Source organism: Zonotrichia leucophrys, chromosome 3 (genome assembly GCF_028769735.1).
Source record: "Zonotrichia leucophrys gambelii isolate GWCS_2022_RI chromosome 3, RI_Zleu_2.0, whole genome shotgun sequence".
Classification (NCBI taxonomy): Eukaryota; Metazoa; Chordata; class Aves; order Passeriformes; family Passerellidae; genus Zonotrichia; species Zonotrichia leucophrys.
In genome coordinates, this window is record NC_088172.1 from 89148196 (window position 1) to 89169731 (window position 21536).

The 21536-nt window shown below is 41.0% G+C and overlaps 1 protein-coding gene across 3 annotated transcripts in view; it reads left to right on the plus strand.

The window, feature by feature from the left end:
- Positions 1–21536, plus strand: part of PCSK2 (proprotein convertase subtilisin/kexin type 2) — a 107801-nt gene that overhangs the window by 19430 nt on the left and 66835 nt on the right. For 2 of the 3 annotated variants that reach the window (XM_064709197.1, XM_064709195.1), the window contains exon 2: positions 781–885. The exons of the other annotated variant lie outside the window; for it this stretch is intronic. In XM_064709197.1, the coding sequence (XP_064565267.1) occupies positions 781–885 (105 nt within the window). The remainder of the gene's footprint in view (positions 1–780; positions 886–21536) is intronic. 3 annotated transcript variants of the gene reach the window in all.

Consider the following 21536-nt stretch of genomic DNA (forward strand, 5'->3'; position numbering starts at 1 on the left):
CTAATTAAGTGCTGGAAATGCAATGTGTTCTCCTAACACTATGTCTTTTAGCCTTCTAAAAGCTAAATGTCTGTGAGCCTTCCAGTTGCTCTCTGCCAGTCCTGAGAAGTGCATTTAATGTTGGGAAACCCTCCAGAGGTGTTTGCTTGCTCCTTAAATGTCTTGGACATTAAAGGTGCAGAACACTGTTCCCACCTGAGCACTGAGCTGTTTTCCTGATACGCTTTGTGTGTTCCATTTCAGGGTGCTCAGAAGAAACTCCAAGTATCATATTTTTCTGAAAGTGAAATATGCTTTCTCTTTGCTTTCTGCCTTCCATCTTATGGTGTCAATTTGAGTATGTTACAGCAGCTCAGCAAAGTATTTATATAAGGCTCTTTTGGTGAGAGATGCTCTCTGGAGTTTCAAATCTTTTGCAGTTAATTTTGTTCTTGTATTCTGGCTTTTTCAGGAAATAAGAAATGCTTCCTCTTGGGATCTGGGGTGTCTGTCAGAAATATTGACACTGTTGACCTTAAATTTAAGGTGGAAAGAGTACCAAGTGCATCCAAATGAAGTTATGCACTGCAAACCTGTAGCAAACAACTTTAATGCTGCTGGGTGCACTTCTCAAAAATAACTTAAAAGTGGCATTCTCAAGAGTGATTTGGGCTCTTTGGTATTACTCTTCACAAGTCTTGTTGTAGATTCCTGAATCACTTCACAGGTAAAAGTTTTTTTGTCATTCTTATTAACAGCCAATAGCTCCATTATTTTTTTTTTTCCTCTCTTCTTCCTCAGCTCCCTTTTTTAGAATCTGGATACTTTTTTTATCACAATGGTCTTGCTAAAGCCAGGAGAAGACACAGCCTTCAACACAAAATTCGTCTGGAAAAGGACTCCAGGGTAAGTGTTTTTTCTTTGTTACACAGACCATTTTTTTATGTGATCAGGGTGATGATCAGATCTATGGCTATGATTATGGGGTTTTTTCCCCAATGCTTGTTTTAAGCTTGCTGGCTTCTGTATGCATACACTTCCCAAATAGCCTCAGCTTTTATTTTTATTTCACTGTTAGAAGTAGTCATACGTTCTCTGAGATGTGTCCTCTCTCCAGTAAGACTCAGTGATGCCATAGTCTCCAGGACATCCCTGTGCACTCTGTAATGTGGGGAGAAGACATCTGAGGTGCATCTCCTGGTTGTCCTCTCCATGAATCCTGCTACCCATGGGTTATTCAGCTCTGAATACCTTGTGGTATGAATGGTGGCACTTTCTTAGCAACTGCCATAGATTCCTTGCTTCTCAGGGAATAGTATAATACCAGTTACTAGGAAAGTGTAAGCTGTCAAACTTGAGTAGTTCTTTTAGAGGCTCTTGCTTGCAGTCTGTTAACGGTCTGCTTAGTTTTCAGAAGCATAAACCTCTCAGACAGGAAAAGGCGGTCCCTTTTGCAGAAAGCTATGAGCTGGCACTGACAAATTCTTTTTCCTTATATGCACTGGTTTGATACTGGGCTGAAGTTGGACCAGGTAGCACAAAAAGTATATTTACTGCCCAAAGAAAGTAGGTCGGCCTAAGGAGTGATATCTGACAGCAAATAGATTATTTTTTAGTCCTTCATTAAGATGTCAATTCACTGCACTGTGAAGAGTGGTGAAGAGTGTGAAACCATTTTATTCCAGACAGAATGTGATTGCCAGATTTGTGTTACTGTAACACCTGTGACAATGAAACACTTGAGAAGAAGAGAAAAATAGGTAAAATAAGATCATAATTGTTGTGATGCTAGAGCAAGAAAGATCTGATGAATTCCCAGCTTAACTTTCCTGCTTCTACAGAAATTTCAAGTGATTCCAGGTCCAATTAGGTTGCCCATGGCTGGTCACTTCTGTAGTTGAGAGCCATGTGAGGGAACCAGATAGGTTCCAGGTGCTGCCTGCTCCATTGCTCTATCCCAGGATGCTAGTAGTTGGGTACTCTAGGGTACCTCTTCCTGGTCCCCTTCTCTAAAGAGAAACATACGCATGAGGGATTACAAGGCAGAGATGTGTCAAACCTGCCTTGAACAGAAATTCACAGGCTTCCATTGTTTGGTTTACTAAGTAGAGATCAGAAAGTAAATCACTGTGGAAAATCTACAATTAGTGGATACTAAAGCAAATGTCCTGAGGTGTTTCCTGTCCCTGGACCACCCAATCTTGTAAAGTCACTTATGAGAAAATGCATGAGGAAATTTAAGAGAAAAAGCACACAAGTCAGAGTCATTACATATGCTCTTTGGAAATAAATATTTCTGTAAGTCTCTGAAAATTTTACAAATACCTATGATATTTGTAGGAAACCACCAATTCTCACTGCAGCCTAATGTCTGAGTACTCCTGTACTAATTTCAGACTGGCTCTTCCATTGATACCTCTAGACTAAGTGTCTGCACTGCTGTTAAGAGCAGCTTAAGTGAATCTGCCTTCTCTTTCAGAGATGGTCCCTTTTGTAGTTATCTGATACTTGCAGTTTCTATACTTGCAGTTGGCTTCTGTCACATGCTGTGAAATCTCATTTTTCCTGATAATGTCCACCTCATTGTGCTACTGCATGTCAGTGGCTCCCTCCTTTGATTTCAGGGAATAAAGCTGTGTTTAAATAACTGAGAATATCTGCAATATGAGAAAAAGGATGAGCCTGGGTGAATTCTGACTTCATGGTTTGCACTGGAAAATGGAAGGGGGATGAAGCAATGTTTCATCTCCATGTGTAAAATGACATTTTCTCATCTAGCCTGTCCTGTTGAATAGTCCTTGAGCTCTTATGATACCATATAGGTCAGTTACTTTATGTAATACAGTTTGAGAGCAATTAAAAAATTAGTCTTGTCTTCCTTCTTCTTTTCTATGTGAAGCCATAAAAATTCCTGTCAAATTTGTCTATAAATGGAAACATGAGTTGTATTGACAGTATTTAATTTCAAACTCTAAAAGCAATTTCTAAATGTAATGGCAGCTTTCTAGACCATTTACAATCAATTTTACTTAGCAACAAATGTTAGCACTGTCATGGTTAATATGTTAATGTGTGAAGCCAAGAATAAAATGTTCCTGTTTTCAGGCTAGCGAGGAAGAAAACTACCACCAAAAGGCTAGAAAATCACTCAGGAACCGTTACGGTAAATGCTGCTGCAAAAAGTTGCTTGGCCCTACCCAAATGTGAGAAAGTGGACTGCACTTATTCTGTATGCTTCTCACTTTTAAGGAGGTTACAATGCCCAGCTAATTTTAGTTACTAGCTGGAAAACAGCACAGATGTTCACTCAATTAATTAATGTTTTTTAATCAAGGAAGTCCCTTGAGGATCCATGTCAGCTTTTCAGGAGTCTAAGACAGATGTTGCAGCACTATGCAGACAGGTTACTGCATCATTTTCATGATCTGCATGTCTTTTAAAATGCTCAAAAATGCTTTGTTGTGTAAAATTTACTGTATGTTTGAACCAAAATCTTTTGGAGCTATGCTACAAACATTACGGCAGTTGTGTGATAAACATCACTGCAGTCAAGGAGGTGGAAATGGAATGTTACTGAATTTCTAGAAGTCCAGCAAGAACTATTCTTTGTTTTGGAGAACCCTCTCAAATACAATGGTTTTAACATTATTTAATAGATTCATATTGCTGAAGCCTGGAGCAGTACTGGCAGTGGATGAAGGTACATGTAGTGTTGTCACATAGTGTGTGAACTGTTCAAGAAAAAAGTGCAGGTGCATGAGGCTTTTTGCTGTCAGTACTGTCCTTTCAGGGATCCTTACTGTCAAGGTGGCAAATTCCACAGTGAACTGAACTGCTTCAAATGGAAGCTCTTTTGTTTAAATTACATTATTTGAGGTATGGAGAACCTTCCAGGAGAGCTTTGCTTTGACTCTTTTGCATAATTTGTAAATTTCTGTGGTTTCCAGGTGCACTTCTGTTTTGTTATTTTAGCTTACATACCTTTGGTGCCAAATGAATTGCAGGGAGGGGAGGGATTCCCTTTACTATTTTGAGATCTTTAAGCTGGAATTCTAAATGAGCTAAGGCATTGCAGCAACATCTCCAGCATTCTTCATGTGAAATTGCAATTTCACATGCATTTATTTCTTTATTCCTTTAGCAGAAATGTCTCAGACCAAAAGGTCAGCTATTAGGCTTTTTTGTCCTTGGAAGACTTCAGTCAAGGGGCTGCTCTACTTTTCCCTGGAGCTGCAGACAGGAAAGTAGCCCTTGCCATGCTCCATGGACACAGACAGCTAGGAGGAGGTGACAGCAAGGATAAAGGCCCTCGGTGGAAAAGCTGTGAGGAGCCAGAGTAGTATGGGACCAGGCATCAGTGTGAATGTGAAGAGAGAATAAGTGGGAGAGGCTGGAACAAAAGCCCAGAGTCAGTGAGATGGTTGAGTGATCTGGGAGTGGAAGAGTCCATGAGCTGAGTGGGACATGGAGGAGCATGTACTGCGTGGAGAGAGTGGAAACAGGTATCCACACTGACGTCAAAATCCGTAGCTTCAGAAGTTCAGGTCACAACACAGCCTCAGACCAAGGGGACCTTTAGAGAGTCTTCCCTGTAAGGGGAAATACCAGCTTCTGTAAGACCAAACTTTGCTTTTAATAGTGAGGGCTAGGGGTATGTTTATCAATGTGATTGCCCTGGAAAGGTGAGTCAGAAATACGGAGATACTTCATATTGCCTTGTTTGTTAGTACAGTAGAGGCAGGGTGGGAAATTGAGTCTTCTCGTGCTCCACCACAGTTAAAGGAAAACACAGCCATGGGATTTGCTTCTGTAGTGGCTGATGATGCCATGTGCATGCCAGTTCACTCTGTCATTCCCCTTCCCAGAGGGGCAGGGAATAGAAAACATAATCAAGGGTTCATGTATTGAGATATGGATTGGGAGAGATCATTCATCAAACATCATGGGCAATACAGGCTGTAGGTAGAGATATGAATTAAATTTATTACACTAACCAAATCAGAGCAGGATTATGAACCCTTAAGAACACCTTCCCCTCACCCCTCCCTCCTTCCCAGCTCTACCTTCTACTCCAGCAGTGTAAACAGACAGGGAATGGGGTTATGGTCAGTTTCATTGACCATAACCCCATTCCTTTGAATCACCTGTGGTTTCTTTGGTTGCTCAGGGGGGAATTGTTTCTCCATGCCACTTTAGGGGCCTTCCCACAGGAGACAGTTCTCCACAAACTTCCAGCCTGAGTCCATCTCATAAGCAGCTGCTGAAAACTGCTGCAGTGTGAGTCCATCCCATGGGCAGCAGTCCTCCCAAATCACTGCAGAGTGGGGTCACTCTTGCATGGTGTGCAGTCCCTCAAGGACAGGCTGCTCTAGCGTGGTCTCCTCTCTCCATGGGCCTCTCACTGGGTCACAGCCTCTTCTCAGGCACCCCCAGCTCCTCCACGGGTTGCAGATGGATCTCTGCAGCCCCATGGATCTCCATGGGCTGCAGGGCACAGCTGCCTCACCATGGTCTGAACCACAGGCTGCAGAGGAATCCCCCCAGCTCTGGTGCCTGGGGTAACTCCTGCCCTACCACTGACCTTGGTGTTTGCAGAGTTTTTCCTCCCATATGTTCTCACCCCACTCTTCTCTGGCAATTGCAACTGCACAGTAACTTTTTTTTCTTTCTTCTTAATTGTGTTATCACAGAGGCATTACCACAGTTTCTGATTGTCCTAGGCTTGCCAGTGGCAAGTCTGTCTTTGGCGCTGCCAGGGCTTGTCTCTGCCAGGCATGGTGGAAGCTTCTAGCAGCTTCTCACAGAAGCCAGCCCTGCAGCTGCACTGCTGCTAAAACCTTGCCCTTCAAACCCAGTACAGTTTAATTGTTACTTTCAAAGCTGACTTACCTTCTGGTCTCCTGTATTATAAATACAGCTGTGGTCTCATCTATATTATTATGTAAACATTTTAAAAAGTGGTCACATAAATAAAAGAAAAAATTAATGGTAATTTTGTTGCCTTTTTGATTAATAGTTCTGTATTTTTTGATGTTGGTGATTATTTTCTGTTAAGAAATAGTCTTCCACGAAAGAGAATGGTTGAAACATAGTTTTTTCTCTCAAAGATTATTTTGGTTTTTCCAAGTTTTAGATAAAATCATTTTCCTCCCACACAGTCGCTTTTGCCACACAGCTGCCAAGATAAATCCTGCTCAGGAAAGAAGCTATAATATTGTCATGGTTTCACATTGACAGGAAGTAGTTTTTTTTTTGGATATGCTGTGGTTACCAGTAGGTGCTTATATTTTAATATTGGCACCTGGTGTAGCCACAGAAGTTCGGACACACCTCTGAGAACACACAGGGATTAAAAACCAGAGCTGCACCCCTGGCAAGCTCTTTTGGGACTTCTGTGGGAAAAGGTCGGATCTTGACGATGGAAGGGTGGAGGAGCGCCAAGAGATATCGGGCAGCCACCCCCACCCCCGCCAGGAGAGAGAGAGGGAGAGCTGGCGTCTGAATTTGATAGCGGCCAGCCCAGGAGGAGAAGGGCAGAGTGCGGCAGGAAGGTGCCTGGCCAGAGCAGCGTGGGAGTGCAGGAGCTCTGGGACAGGCAGAGACTGAAATTTTTAACCCTTTTCCTGCATGATAGAAACCTTGCAAAGATGCTGATCCTCCTGGAGCTGAATGAGAAGAGAGATAAGAGATGACATAACAAGGGATAGGCCCGAGGGAAGTGGAGAAGACTCTTGAGTGGGGGGAGAGATGATGGAGTGGCCTTTTGGCTGGACTTTTCTTGTGTGGCCATAGACGGAACCATTTTTTTTTTTTTCCTGTGACACAGAGACTGCATTTAGGGGGAGGCAGTACCTCAGAACCAGGAGGGTTCAGTGTGGGTACCCCTCGGCCCCAGGGGGTGCAAAAATTTGGGAGGGCAGATGTCCCGAAGGAGAGACTGTGCCTTTTTTTTGGAGTGAGACAAGGCATCCTTAAAAGACAACCCTAGAAGCAGCTCTGGTCCATGCACAGTGGTGAGAGCACTGGGCATGGAAGGAAGATGTCACGATGGCAAAAGGACTTTCTGGGCGGTGCTGAGTGACATGGAAGCACGCAAGGTTTCAACGGTGTTTCCAGGAGAAGCCTATGGTGCAAGAAGGACTCCTCTCCTCTTCATGAGCTGAGGATTGAGTATTCTAAAGAGTGGTGCTGGACTGAGAGTTGGTGATTTGGGAGAATGTATTGCGTTACGAATTTTGGCGGGGAGGAGGAGGAAAGTGCTTTTGTAAGGTTTTCATTTTCCTTGTTGTTTTTTTTTCGTTTCTGTAGTTTAGTTAATTAAGTTTTCTTTATTTCTAAGTAGGAGCCTGCTTTGCTTATTCCTGGTCACATTTCACAGCAGACACCAGGGAGAGGGTATTCTCATGGGGACACTGCCATTGTGCCAGTGTCGAACATTTGCCATGACAAATATATAGGGAAGAGCTGAGTCCCATTACTGATATCTCTGTGCTAGTGGATCTATGTTGCTATGGGGAGAATAAATATGTGTATCGAGGGAGGAACGGTTAAATGACAATCTTCCACTGAGAGTGGGTTTGGCGCTTAGATGATGATTTCTTTGGAAAGAAACATCCCAGTGATGTAAGTTGTTACATTTCAGAAAGGGATTAGAAAGGGAGACTTGGCTGTGCTGATCCAGGAATCTGAGGAGGGTGGATACGGAGCTTCTTCCAGGACTAGTTAACCAGGTGCCCATGGTTAGCAGTACTCCCAAACTGCTTGTCTCATGGAACAAGGAGAAGAAAGGGGTTGTAAATGCAGAGGGTTTAGCTTTTAATTGAATAAATCAAAATCTTTCATCTCCTTCCTTGCCTGAGATCCTTAATGTGCCCCCTTAATGTGACTGACTTGCACTGGGTTTAGTATTTTGCACTGAATAGTATGTTTGTATCACATGGTTTGTTCTGTTTTTCCCCAGAGCCCCTGTGGTGGTGGTCTCTCCTCAGGTTACTCCTCCCCTTGCCCTTCCCATCACTTGTATCCCATTGGCTGTGGCTCCTCTCCTCCACCCCCCTTTGTCTGGGTTTAAAATCTCCCACCATCACACAGTTGACCTCTTTTTACCTCTCCCTGACCCTCTTAGAGGAGTTCCACAATAAATCATGGGATGGTCATCCCGAGGAGAAAGAGCGCCTCCCGTCTTTTACTTTAGTCCTCGTGAGATTGAGTGGGGCCAGGGATCCAGAGCTAGCCAGATTGGACCCCAAAGGCCCCAGGATGAAATCTCAGAGCTTACTTGTGATTGGACCCTTGCAACCTGTGAATGTAGAAGTGCCCTCTGCCCCACTCCCAGGCAGGGGTTGTCCAGTGCTGCCAGAGTTTAATATTTCATCCATGGCTCCTCTTTAACAGGGAGAAAGGGGGATGGATGACAGCTTGGGAAGAAGCAGCACAGCAGCCCTTAGCAATGGCAGCACAATGTATGTCAATCGTCAGGGCCTTTTCCAGGGCATTAGTGACAGGTCTGAGCTGGGCTAAAGGTGGAGCCTTTTGTCTTGCTCTCTTAGGTGTCAGCACAAATCTTCCCCTTTGCAGAAATTAAAATCTTCCTGATAAGATCAGGAAAACCCAGTTTTCTTCAGTTCTCTATAGTTCTCCAGCCAGTGTGGAATGCAGTGTTCTGGGGACACAAGGACTAGGAGCCATTGGAGCTTTCCCTTGTTCAGACCTTTGTATTTGCTATGGAGGTGTAACTTTTTTCTCCAGCCTTCTGTTACTGAATGCAAATAACATTCTGTCCCTGGAGTAGAGCAATAAGAGAAATTAACAATTAGGTTTTTTCAAATGGCAATTCTTGGCATTTTTCCTCCTGCTCCATGCCCCACATTTCCTGGTTAAAAAAAAAAAAAGCTTGGAAGGTATCCCAAGATGCTTCTTCCATCTTAGAAGAAAGCTTGTTTGCTCCTGAAAGCAGAAGGACAGCAGGAGAAGAAGGGGCCATCACTTGACCAGTTCCCTGTTGTAATCCTGTTGTTGATCCTGTGGGTGAAGGGGAAAAACTGCACTGTTTTTACAGTTCACCACAGCAGTGATCCCAGAATCATACAAAACTTTTGACTTCTGTGGAGCTAAGCATGATATAAATTAATGTAATGCCTAAGACTTGACATCCTCTCTCAAATCTTAGATGGAGGCTTCAGGTTCATCATCCAGTTCTCTGCCATGCCGGGAGGTTTGTGTGTGTTATGACAGAGAGATGGCAGAATGGCGGGACAAAAAACCCTTCATGTTTTTGTCTCTTTTATGTAAATACATGCTGCAGATGGTAGAGGTTGACAGACTTCCCAGTAAAATCTATTTAGCATTTTGCTGTGATATCTGTTGTCATGGTGCTGGTATTCTGGTAGGATTATGTTCAGGAGAAATTTGGAGCTGCCATAATTTTATGAGTCTACAGGGCAGCATTACACCTGCATCAGTGTTACCTTTTGATATGAAACAGAGCATTAGGTAATCTAAAAGCTCTGCTTGAGTATCTGTATTAAATATTGAACAGCCAAGGAAAACTCATGGGAGGAAATGTCTTCTTTCCAATACTGAAAAAACCCCCAACCTACCCTCAAACCTACACACTATTCATTGAAGCTGCACTGCACACAAGTACTGAAGAAAGTTTTGTCTCAGCCGTCCTGATGAAGTGTAGCATGTTGTGCAGAAAACAGGCAGTGACTTCCACGAATGGATCCCTGGGTTATCACTTCTGATGTAAGTTGTCTTATGCTTTATCCAGTGTGTTTCAGGAAGAGTTTCCAAGAGTTTGTACCTGTTCACAGTGGGGAGCCGCTTCTGGTGCTGTTACCAGCTACTGTTACTGTTTTTCAGGTTGATATCATCTTGTACTGTATTTATATTGCTTTCCCACACAGCTCAGGGCAGTTTTTGAAAATTCTGTGTTTCTAATTCATAATTAAGCCAGCTCACCAGCATTGCAAGAAAAAACGACAAATTTTTTGAGGGAACTTGAGTCATCTGTATGTCATCTGGTAATTGATCTTGTGTGTGTCTTATCGCTGAGAAAATTTAATGCTTAAATGGGCATTTTTCTTCTGTGATCATTGGACCCTTTGCAGATATTGGTGGGTCGTTCTTGAAATATATGTGCTTATTATCTGAGAACACAAGAAGAAAGAAGGAGCAGAGGTCACAGCACAGTGTTTAAAAAAAAAAACAACAACAAGAAAACTCAGACACAGAGTCTGTTTCTGGGAAGGTATTCAACCTCACTTCAGACATGGAAAGAGAAAGGGTCATACAGGCAGCAGGGCACAGATAAATAATTGCAGGAAATATGCTACATATGGTGTACGAACTGTGTAATTCCAAATGAGAAATCATCAGGGCTACAAAGAGGAGATTTAAGTGTCTGTTAAGTGAGGAAAAAGGTTTTCCTACTACTCTGCCCTTCTTGCAATGCTTATATAAGTAAGGAGGTACTCCTCTGCCTACAGAATGCAGAGGATAAGCTAGTCTTTAGGTCATTAAATTGCTTTTGTGATAATGTCAAAAGAAATGTATCAGAAATTCAGTGAGGCATCAAGTTTGGTTTGTGACTACTATGTACGTAGCATGGTTGTTGTCACTGCAGACAGTGATTGCTGCATTCCCTGTGATTGCCTGTTTAAAACTGAATCTGAGGGGGTCCTACTTTTGTTGTCCCTGGCTTTTGTAGACTCTGTTCTTGCCTAGAGAGGGTTGCTGGATTTAACTGCTCACTGAAAGCCCCGTCCAGCTCTGTTTTGTGTAGTTGACCAGTGGGAGTTCCAGCTGTAAAGCACCTAGCTGCTCTTTAATTCAGGTATCACAATTATTATATGATCAGTTTCTGTCTTCAGAAAAAGGACTCTCTGAAAATAAAAAATGATGAGGCCTAGAGTTATTCAGATACTTAAGCTGTCACTTAGAATGATAGGGAAGTCCTCTTAACTGCAGTGTGAGGGTGTTGAGCATGTGCTGAAGAATTTCACAGTTTCTAAGTTTAAATTCCTCAGATCTTGTGCGGCATCACTGGCTCATCTTTGGACTGCATATGTATATTGCATTTGTGATGTGCAATACAATTCTAAAGTAAAATATCACAACACCATTGAGTATTTCAAACAGTTTCAACTGGAGAAAATTATGTCCCGCACAATGTAAAAGCTAATCTTAACTGATCTATATATCTATTTGTAACTAGAAAGATGGAGAAAAGAACTCAATTGATCAACATCAACATTAAAGAATGTGGAAAATCTTTTATATTTGTTATATGAAAAAGTGCCATTAGCTGCACACAATGAAATAACAGACTGTCAAAATGATGTCAAACTCAAACATGGAATGTCTTTTATGAAAATACTGTATAACTGCGATTACAGGGTAAGCTAGAAGTATTTCTATTAGAAAAAAATACAAGTGAATGTACTGTAGGGTGATAGACTGCTGGGCAAAGGCATCACTGTGGAGATTATTGTAGAATTTTCCAAAAATAAAAGAAAAATAAAAGCAGTGATGTACTGTAGTCTTGGTGCCACCAGGATCTGGGGAGTCTGCATGGTTGGTGGTTTTAAGACAGCATTAGACAGTGACCATGGCTGAGCTGGATGTGGCTAATTTCTCTCTGTGGCTCTGGGATGGTTTAGGTGACCCCTTGAAGCTGCTTCGTGTCACGTATTGCATCATTTTCGTGTTGCTGAACAGGATACTTGGGGTGAGGCAATGGAATGAGCTTTATTTCTCAAAATGGCTTGTAACCATGAGGAAGTTCAGTACTTTTACAAGCTGGACACATTCAGCCTCTGTTCTGCTGTCTGTAATTTGCTGAATTTGCATTAGTTAAGTTTCTGCTTTATTGTTGATGTCTTTTCTCCTGACTGCAGTGTCACTCCCCTGTCTCCCTCTGCCTTTTCCTGTTTTCCTCTTGTTTCCTGCCTGATGCAGAATCTCTGTTTCATAGTGCAGGCCTTGCTTTTGTCATTTGTCTGTGCAATTTCCAGCCTAGGATTATCAGAGGAGTCTGTTAAATATTACAATACATGCAGTGGCAGTGTTGAGGCTGTATGATTTAGGGTCTTTTTAGTACAATGTAGAGAAGAATGGACAGAGTGAGCCAGTGGCTTTGCCTTAACATGGAACCTACTGTGATGCAGAATTTTGCTTTGGTTTAGGACAAGTTTGGTTTGGTTTTGAAAAAGGAATGCAGTGCATTGGTATGCTGAGCTGTTATGACTCATTTAATTACTTTAATTAGTTTAATGTTTGTATGTTATGTTATGGCTGTTAGTCACTGAAGGTTGTGAATATCTCAGCATTCACTGGATCCAGGAATCCATAGGCATACTGCTGGTGCTTGATGAGTGCAAAATACGTGAGGGTTCAAAAATGACCAAGTTACCATCATTAGAGCTGTGATAGAATTCAGACTGCCATGTGCAGCTCTGTCTTCAAGGTTGGCTTCTCTTCCAGTTTAGGAAGTGTGTCTTACTCAGCTATACTTCCTTTTCTCCTGTACAAGTAAATAGTATGCTAAGAAATCTTTCTCAGGAACAATGCAACTGAACATTTTGGGCTCTGTTTTCTTTTGGGCAAATCTCTAAGCCTAATAGAAAATACAGAGGCTGGAAAACTACCTTTCAAAAGATTTTAAATATACTGTTTAACATACAACTTGGGAAGATTATAAAATTAGTAAAATATTGTATCTGTTATATATGGTACCCAGACTGTGAGATGATAGGTCTAGAATGGAGCAAAACTACAAGTTTATTTCCATTCTTTATTGATGTCAGAAAATCAATGTTAAAATCAAATGTTAAAACAGTTGATGGAGTTTCTTGTGTGTACACTTATATGACCAGAGCCATTTAATGTATATGACATTGGCAGTAAATAAAAGGTGGTGCGACTGAGGGTGTGCAGTTAAATCAATAACAATGTGAGACTGGAATACTTTTTGGTGTTGTGTTTTGGGGTATCTAAACATGGTGTGCCAGGGCTTGTGTCACAGGGCTGTGGCTTTGAAAATCCCACCCCCTTTCTCCTAAGAGACTTAAGTTAAAAGAATCTCTTTAATGGCATATGCTACTGTATCAGACAATAAATGTATTATGTAATTCATCCACTCATGCCATTTAACCTACTTTACTGTTTGTATGCACGATGTGCTCCATGAATACAAAAAGGGGTTTTACTGAGGTCACCGAAAGTTGATTGCAGGATTTGGAGATACAATGGAAATAAATGAAAGGTTTAGTTCTAAATTATTTTAGTAGTAGTTTGCTGCAGTAGTTATTTGATGCTGCATTGGACTTCTGCTTTTTCAGCCTCTAAAAGCTCAAAATAACCAATAATAATTAAAATGCTAATATGTATGTCATGGGTTAGTGAAGTTGAATAAATGCTTCTTGGCCTTGGGAACTTCCATACTGAAGGAGAGAACAGGCCTAGGTGGAACAAAACACCATGGAAAGACTAAGAAATATTAAACATCTCTATGGTACATATTTTCTCTAATTATTTGTAAAGTATCAATTCCATCCTATTATAAATGGACTCTGTTAAATATTGCAATTTTGCTTATAAGGAATGATACCTGAATGACCACATTTCTGTGAAAATACAGCTTTGTGTTTTATGTTGCAAGCTTCCTACTCTCTGAGTGCTAAAAAGAAGTACACCCTTATTGTAGGTACAGATTTAATATGTCATCAGTGTAAATTGTCTGTCTTCATCGTCTTTATCTTACTTGATTCTGAGCATTATACTTCCATACAGAGGAATATATGGTAAGGGATCCATGAGCTTTGCAGACATGAAGTCTTCACAGAAGAACCAGAATTGTCAGATCTAATTATTATTATTATGTTCCTGGTCTCACAGCAATGTCACTGAGCTGATTACTCTCAAGCTTTAGGTTATGTAACACTGCAGTGCTACAGTTAGCCTTAATATCTGGTTCTCTTCTTCTTTGCCAGCTCTTCATACCCCTATTCCTTTTCTTTGGAGGAGGCACAGATTCTTGTCTGCATCAAGAACCTGAAAAATAAAATAAGCCACTGGGGTGAGGAGGTGCCCTGTGTTTTGTCTTGGAGTCTGAGGGATTGATTACATTTGTTCCTATCTAACTTGACTTTGTCATGCAGCAAATGTGATAAACTCAGTGCAGAGCCCATAATCTGTTGCTTTCTCTGGTGCTCACCCAGCCTTGCCCTGCAGAGCTTTTGGATTGTTTTCATCCTCCCTACGGTTCCATCAAAGTCAGAGCTATTATGTCTGGAGGCATTTTCTCCCAGCAAAACAAGGAGTTTGAGGAGCTATTGGCTGTAGCTACTTCATGCTTTGGAAAAACCAAATGTAGTCAGTGACTGCACTGTGACTTAAAAAAATGAAATACCTTCTATAAACCTTATAAGCACCATTTTAGCTGTTCTTTTTTCCAACTCAAAACAAGCTGAACTTGTGTTCAAAACTTCGGTTATCTCCTGGCCCTGCTCCCTTGGACCAGCAAGTATCACTGGCAGAATTTGGACAAAAATGCTGGATATCTTAGGCCAGGATATACTAATGTAATTATGCAGTGCTTTCTCTATTTTCATTTCTCAACTGGAATGCTCTCCTGGAAAAATATTCATTGGAATATGTTGCAGTTTGTTTGGGGATCCCTGGGGAGTCTGTAACACTGCAGGAATATGTTTTGCTTCTTTTGGAACTTGAGCTTTTCTTGGAATGATTCCCTTCATTGCTATTGGTCTGTTTATTTTCTGAATACAGGAAGGGAAATATCCATGTTAAACTTATTTCCCTGTTTCCAGCTCTAACCATGTACATATCTTATAATTTTAAAGGGCCTTTCCCACAGTTGTGCAGGGCATGTTATAAGAAAAACTTACGAAATTTTTTCCATTGGACAGTCAGCTAACTATAATTACTGTTTTCCCAAGGAAAAAAATATCTTTAAGACTTCAACTCATATTGTTGATAGTGAGTCACAAGGAAGTAGAATCTACATTTTCATGTTTGAAATACTTTATCAGGAGAAAAAAATGTAACACCAAATTATTTTATTTAGCAAAAAAAAAAAAAAAGTTTCATTTTGTTTCAGAGTTTCTGGTTGGAACCTTCCAGATTTTTTTCATGGTCATTTTTGGCTGTTTTCTTAATTTTCATTATTTTTTCCAAATGAACATCCTAATCCCAGACTTCTGTTGGTCTGAGTCCAGTTTCTAGATTGTGAAAAATATGTTTCATGCATGTTTCAAGGAAGAATAGCTAGTGGAAGACAACCTCCAAAAGAAGCACCTGATCATCAGCCAGGATTCCTCCAGCCAGCCTTCTCCTGGGTAGCTTGCTGCTTACTTCACTTGTCATCTTAATTGGTTCTGGATGGCTAAGAACAAACTTGGAGGCAGCAGTGCCACTGTGAGGGACTAGAGCTTCTCACAAACAAATCCAGGGGCACTCAGCTCACTCTGCCTTTTCTGAAAACATCTAAGGAGGCTGAGATTTCATTCAGTCAGAGCAGACTTTCCTGTTCTGAGGAGATGATGCAAGCTGAGTGGTGCCGTCCCTCAAAGGAGAATGAGTTTTACTCATAGTCTATAATTTACTGCAAACTAAAAAGCCCACCATTTGACTTGAGAAGATGATGAAAAACCTGGAAAAGGGGATATAAATGATTGGGTTTGGGTTGTTATCCCTGAGGATGAAGACTTTGTATGGAGCGAGCAACTTCCCATAGGGACAATTTTTTTTGTTTCATGTCAGAGTTGCCATATGCTGTCTCAGTGAATTTGGATTTTAATGATAAAGTGTTTTTACTTTCATGTGCAAGTAAGGTTTGGAAGAAAGTTTAAATGTATAAAAGAAATGCAAGTTTCAGATTGAAATGGAAAGGTATAAAAAAGAACATTGCTTTTAGGAGTCTGAATCAATCTAACATTTACTGGTGTCCTGCTATTCACTGTAGAATGTTGAACACTTACATAGAGAGAGGATGTATTTCTTTAAGGACAGCTGGTTACGTGAAATGTTGTTTGTCAGAAAAATCAACTCAGTGTGATTTTTTTATTAGCACTGCACTTGAGAAGTGTGTGCAAGGTGAATTGCCTACTTGACTTGCGAACAATGAATAATTCAGTGGGAGCCAGAAAGTCAAATGAATCTTCCCAAATACTTTCTGTCTTCCTACAGAATAGACAAAAGTGAGAAAAGGACTGCTTCAGTCATTTAACACTTGCCGCTGAAATGATCTGTCCATCTGAAATAATTTGTAGTCTTTTATAGTATTTAATGAAACAATATTTAAGTACAGGTTTCAAAGCACATTACAAATATGGATTATATGTATTTCACAAATGCTGGAAATAAATGCGGGAAGAAGAGGACCTTAAGTTTTCCAAAAGGTCATATAGCAAAGCAGAGGTAAGTAGGAGTAGATCTGAGATGCCCAATCTGCTGTCTGGAAGAAAAAAATGCCAACGACGACAACAACAAAGTAGAAGTTGGATTACAGCCATTTGTAGTGTTTACAACACCTGGGCACTAAGAAAACTGAGATGAGAACAGTGGGAGCAAAATGAAACCCGAGATTAGAGCAGATCCTCTGAAGCCCAAAAGATTTACGCAAAGGACAGTAACCTTAAACTGTAATTAGTTGACTAGTGCTTCTACATGCATGATCTGGAGGTGCAGGAGAAAATACTGTGCTAGAGGCTATATAAGCATAAAAAAACAACACAGTTGTATGGAGTCATTTGTCCCTAGGTATATTCCAGTATTAGTGATCCTGCCTCTGTTCCTGTTCTTGCTTCTGCCTGGCTCATTCCAGCTTTTCCCAGGTATTTCTTTATCCTGGGTAAAAGCAGCAGCAAATGGAGAAAACTTCTCCAGCCTTAATAGAGATTAGAGCCAACTTCATGCTCAGGAGACTTTAACCTAAATGACACTTTTTCATTTACTATTTTCATTCTTTGCTGTCCAGTGAACAACTTGCTTTTTGCATAAAATACGCACAAATTGACTGAATGTGTTTTACTTCATATATCTGAAATATACATGTGCAATGTTTCCCAGAAGGTAAAATCCAGCAGCACCTTGCCTTTGTATTTTCAGGTGAAAAGCAGCAGATATTTGGGGAACTGTGTGTCTTTTTGCTACTTTAGACCTGCATTAGACTGTACTACTGACCCCAGACTTGTAATGCTTGGCTGGGGAGGAGATGGTTTGTTAGATAGATGTATCAGTGATTTCTCAGCAATTAGAGTTATGTAGGTGTTAGAGGTTTTTATAATATTTGCTTATGGAACTTGGAGGTCTCCTGGATCTCAGCAAGGAATCTGTTATTTAGCTTCCTGCCATCTTCCTGCCTGAGCTGCCAGAGGAGCATCATCAGGACTGGGAGTCTTCTTAAGTCTGATCCCACACTGCAGCGCTGCCTCCAGGCTCAGGTTCTGTCATTTGTGAGTGCATTACACTCTGATGGAGATGGAAATGAAATGATAAATAGTTTTTGTCCCCTTTGCGAAGTTATTAGAAACCTCTTTTAATGTATTTTTCTTGATTAAAACAGCAGCTGCCTGCCCACACTGACTAGGGGAGCTAATGATTTTGATGAAAGACATGATGAATAATTTGCTCGAGATTTGTATGGGGTTTTTTTGCCAACTCCTGAGTTAAACTGAGAGGAAACATATGGGGGAGAATAGGAGAGAACTTTTTTCAGTTCTGCCTTTATTTTTTTTCTTGTGAAGGTTGACAACAGATAAGGTGTCTTTTTCCTTTTCAGCCCTATTTTATATAAAGAGCTCAGATAAGATTTCTGAGCAATAAAGTAGCTTTCAAGGACTGTGTTTTCATGAGATCTCAACGAAAAAAACAAACATAATAACCGTATTCTTCCTTCATTCTTGGCCAAGCCATGACCTCAGTTACACATTCATGTAAGGTATGAGCTTGCGCTCTCAGCCTCTCTAAATGTTGCCTGCTGTGGGAATTAATATAAAGGAAAAAAAAATTGCCCTGGACAGTTTTCATCACCTGTTAGGACCTGTGAAGTTTGAGTTCAACTGGATGGAGGCTTTGAACAGTTTTTCCCTAGAGGGATGGTGTTAAAAACAAGAGACAGTCGTTTCTCCAGTTTGCAGCAGTGAAAATATCTGAAGTAATTTCACAGAAATGAATAGAGTGGACCCTTGGACAAGAGAAGATGGAACCTGGGTCTTTGCACTTCTGGAGAACTGAATCTTTTCCAGGAAGCTAATACCAAATGTACACTGTTGTTCCAATGTAGAGGTTCACCTGATTATTTTTTGCTGTGGTGTTCCTGAGATTAAGAGTTTAAGTATTCATGCCTCTTCAATCATGACTGTTTGTTCCTGACACCATTCTCTGTTCTTGTTGTTGTTGTTGTTGCAGGGGCAGCTGGTGTTGGGATAGGGAATATGATTGCATTTTAACAAGTTCTTTCTAAGCTAGGACATTATCCAGATCTCATTTGCAATTTGGTCCATGGTGAAATGGAGTGAGATGAAACAGGAGAGACTAACAATAATAACTGGGTTGACCTTCCCTGAAACAAAAGTGAGGATGATGAGGGGCCATACCCAGAAAAGAGAAATGAAATTTTCAGACCTTTTCATGAACCCCAGAGGTTTTTTCTGGTCTTTTGTTCAGGTTTCCCTGTTTTGCAGGGAACTCTGTGTCTTTTTGCTACCTTAGACACTCCTATTACCCTCAATCTCATAAAATGATATTTTGAACCAAGACTTCAGCAGTTTCATCCCTTATATAATTCTGCTGAATTGTTGGCATCACTTTTTTTTTTCTAATTTTTCTTTGGTGATGGTCATTTATAGGTACAGCTCACCTTGCCCTGAAAGAAAAGGCCCAGAAGAAAAGACATCATCTCTGATGTCATTGCATTGGTGACAACTTGCCACGTCTATGATTCTGCCATTTAGCACTGGATGTTTTACACTTCTTCAGGCCCAAGACACGTAGGACTTTCCATCCTGGTGCCAGTCTAGGCATCTCTTAAAGTTGCCATGAAGTGAATCCTTCTGCTGTAGTAGGTTATTTTCCTAAATCTCCTTTTTGTTGCTGTGGGAAGATACATCTTGAGTGCTTGCCATAACACAAATTAATTCTGGCTTTTTGGAAACATGAAGAGCCCCTAAATGCGTGTGCAGCAGGCACTGTTAGTATTAATCAGAGATTCATCATTTCTCATATGAAAGAAGTACAATTTCATGAGGGAAACTTTTCTGTTAAATTTTTATTCTGTGGAAACCATAACATGAATTTGGTCTCAAAGTCTGAACTGAGTAATTTCCATAGAATTTGCATGCCCATTTTTGATTGTCTGCAGTGAGAATCCTGAGCAAATTATTTTCTTCTATGATCTGCTAAACATTTGTCTCATTGGAAATAAACTAGGAAGAGAAAGAAGTATACAATGAAGACAGCAGTTTATGGGAGTCTGTGGAAATCTTTGGTGATAGACTAAATCCTAAATATGTTTTTGCTATTCTCAGTCCTTTGAGGTATGGGCTGCTTTCAATGAGCGTGAATAGAGGAGTCGCCATTAATATTAATGCAAGTTATGTATGTGCGCTGGGAGCAAAATATACCCTAAAATCTAATTATTTTATGCTAGTAATTGAACTGAAAAGATACTTCCTCATTCCTGGCAAAAAAAAAGCAACAATCATTCATAGAATTTTCAGCAGGAAGAAAATTTTATCACTTCAGTAAACCAGCCTCTGCTCTGACCCAGTGGGAACTAGGAAAAATTCTGGTACCAAAATCCCTGCTGTTGCACATGCAACTGCAGTTAATAATGAGTTTTGTGTTCTTCAGGAACCATTTTTCATTGCTCTAGGCAGTGAATAAATAGAGGGGCTTGTGACAACTTCAGACCACTTGGATGACCTGATCCCTTGAAATCAAGGCAGAAACCCCTTTCTCTCTAAGATTTTTGAAAAAAAAAATTTAATTCTGCAGATGTGCTTTAGAGAGAGGCTTGGCCAGCAGTCTGTGGGACAGGCTGCTGGAAAACATGGGCAAGGATGTAAAAAGCCTCTCTGCTGAAGTGGGTTTTGAGAAAACCCATTAAGAATGTTCAGACCACATTTCTGTGTCTTAGTATCAAAGAGTGGTTTGGGTTAGAAGGGACCTTAAAGACTATCTAGTTTCAACCCCTGCTGGGCAGTAACACCTTCCAGAAGACTAGGTTGCTCAAAACCCCATCCAGCCTGGCCTTGAACACTTCCAGGGACGGAGATGCCTTGTGCTGCCTGTCTCTGTGTTGTCACTGAGGAGAATTTCCTCTGTGATGAACTCAGCATATTAATGCTTGTCTCAGTTTCACGGGTTTTTTCTTTCCCTGTGGGCTCTGTTATGCTTGGGCCAGCTGCGTGTGTCCTCACCACTTCACTGTGTTGGCTCTCCTGCCTACAGTTTCATATGAGATGTGATCCCTTTGCCAAGTCATTCATCATCTGGTGTCTCTCTTGTCAAGAAAAGAGCTGTAGGCTTTTGCTGGGGGCATATGGGTTCAATATGCTGCTCAGGCTGAGCACTGGACAGCTCAGGAGTTCAGGTGCATAATGGTACTGTTGTGCCAATTGATGCCAATCCTCATCCCGGATTCTGGGATGAGGTGGGGAAAGTGCACTGATGTAGATATCCCTGGGCACCAGCAAGCCCTGCAACTGCACTCTGCAGGCTCTAAGGCTGTGATGCCTTATGAAGGCTGACCTAGAACACAGACTAGATGGAGCTAAAGAATAAAGTAGGTATTTATTAAAGGCCTCAGTGGATACATTTTGGGCAGCACAAGAGCCTGACCAGGGCTACACCCAAGATGAACCTAAAAATGGTCACAAAATGGATGACTGGTCACGAGGTCTCACACTTTTATAAGTTTTGGTCCATTAGCATATTGGAACTAATTGTCTAATTGCAGCTTTAGTCCATGGAGTCCCATCCTTGTTTTTCTCTCTTCAGTCCATGTTCTTTATGCTCTTGGACCTGAAATCCGGATCAGTTGTCCTTGGTTCCCAGTTAGAGAAGGAATTGTTTTATCTACCTGCTCTGTGAAGAGAGCTTACCATCCCCTAATACGAAGCCCAGACCCATACACTAAAGCAGTACAGAATCTGAACAATATAAAAGCTTAATCTGAGGCATCAGCTGGAACTGAAAAAGAACATTTGACAGTTAAAAGATAGGATTCTGATGTACATGTCTTGACAAGGATCAAGTACAATCCTCTGAATGTATCAAAACAAAAACTAGTTTGGATAAAGGCCAGAACAGTAGGACTCTGGCTGTTTCTTTCCTTTTTGTAAGCCAATCCCTTACTTGTCATTTCCCCCCACCTTTCCTCTTATTACAGAAAGTGTTCTCTAGAAATGATTCTGTTTTGATGTGTGGCAGATGGCCTGTCCCTGGCAGGTATACTCTACTAACCCAGTGCTGTACAGTAGTGATACATAAACCTCTGCTGATTTTATTAATGTGGTTGGTGATGGGGATCC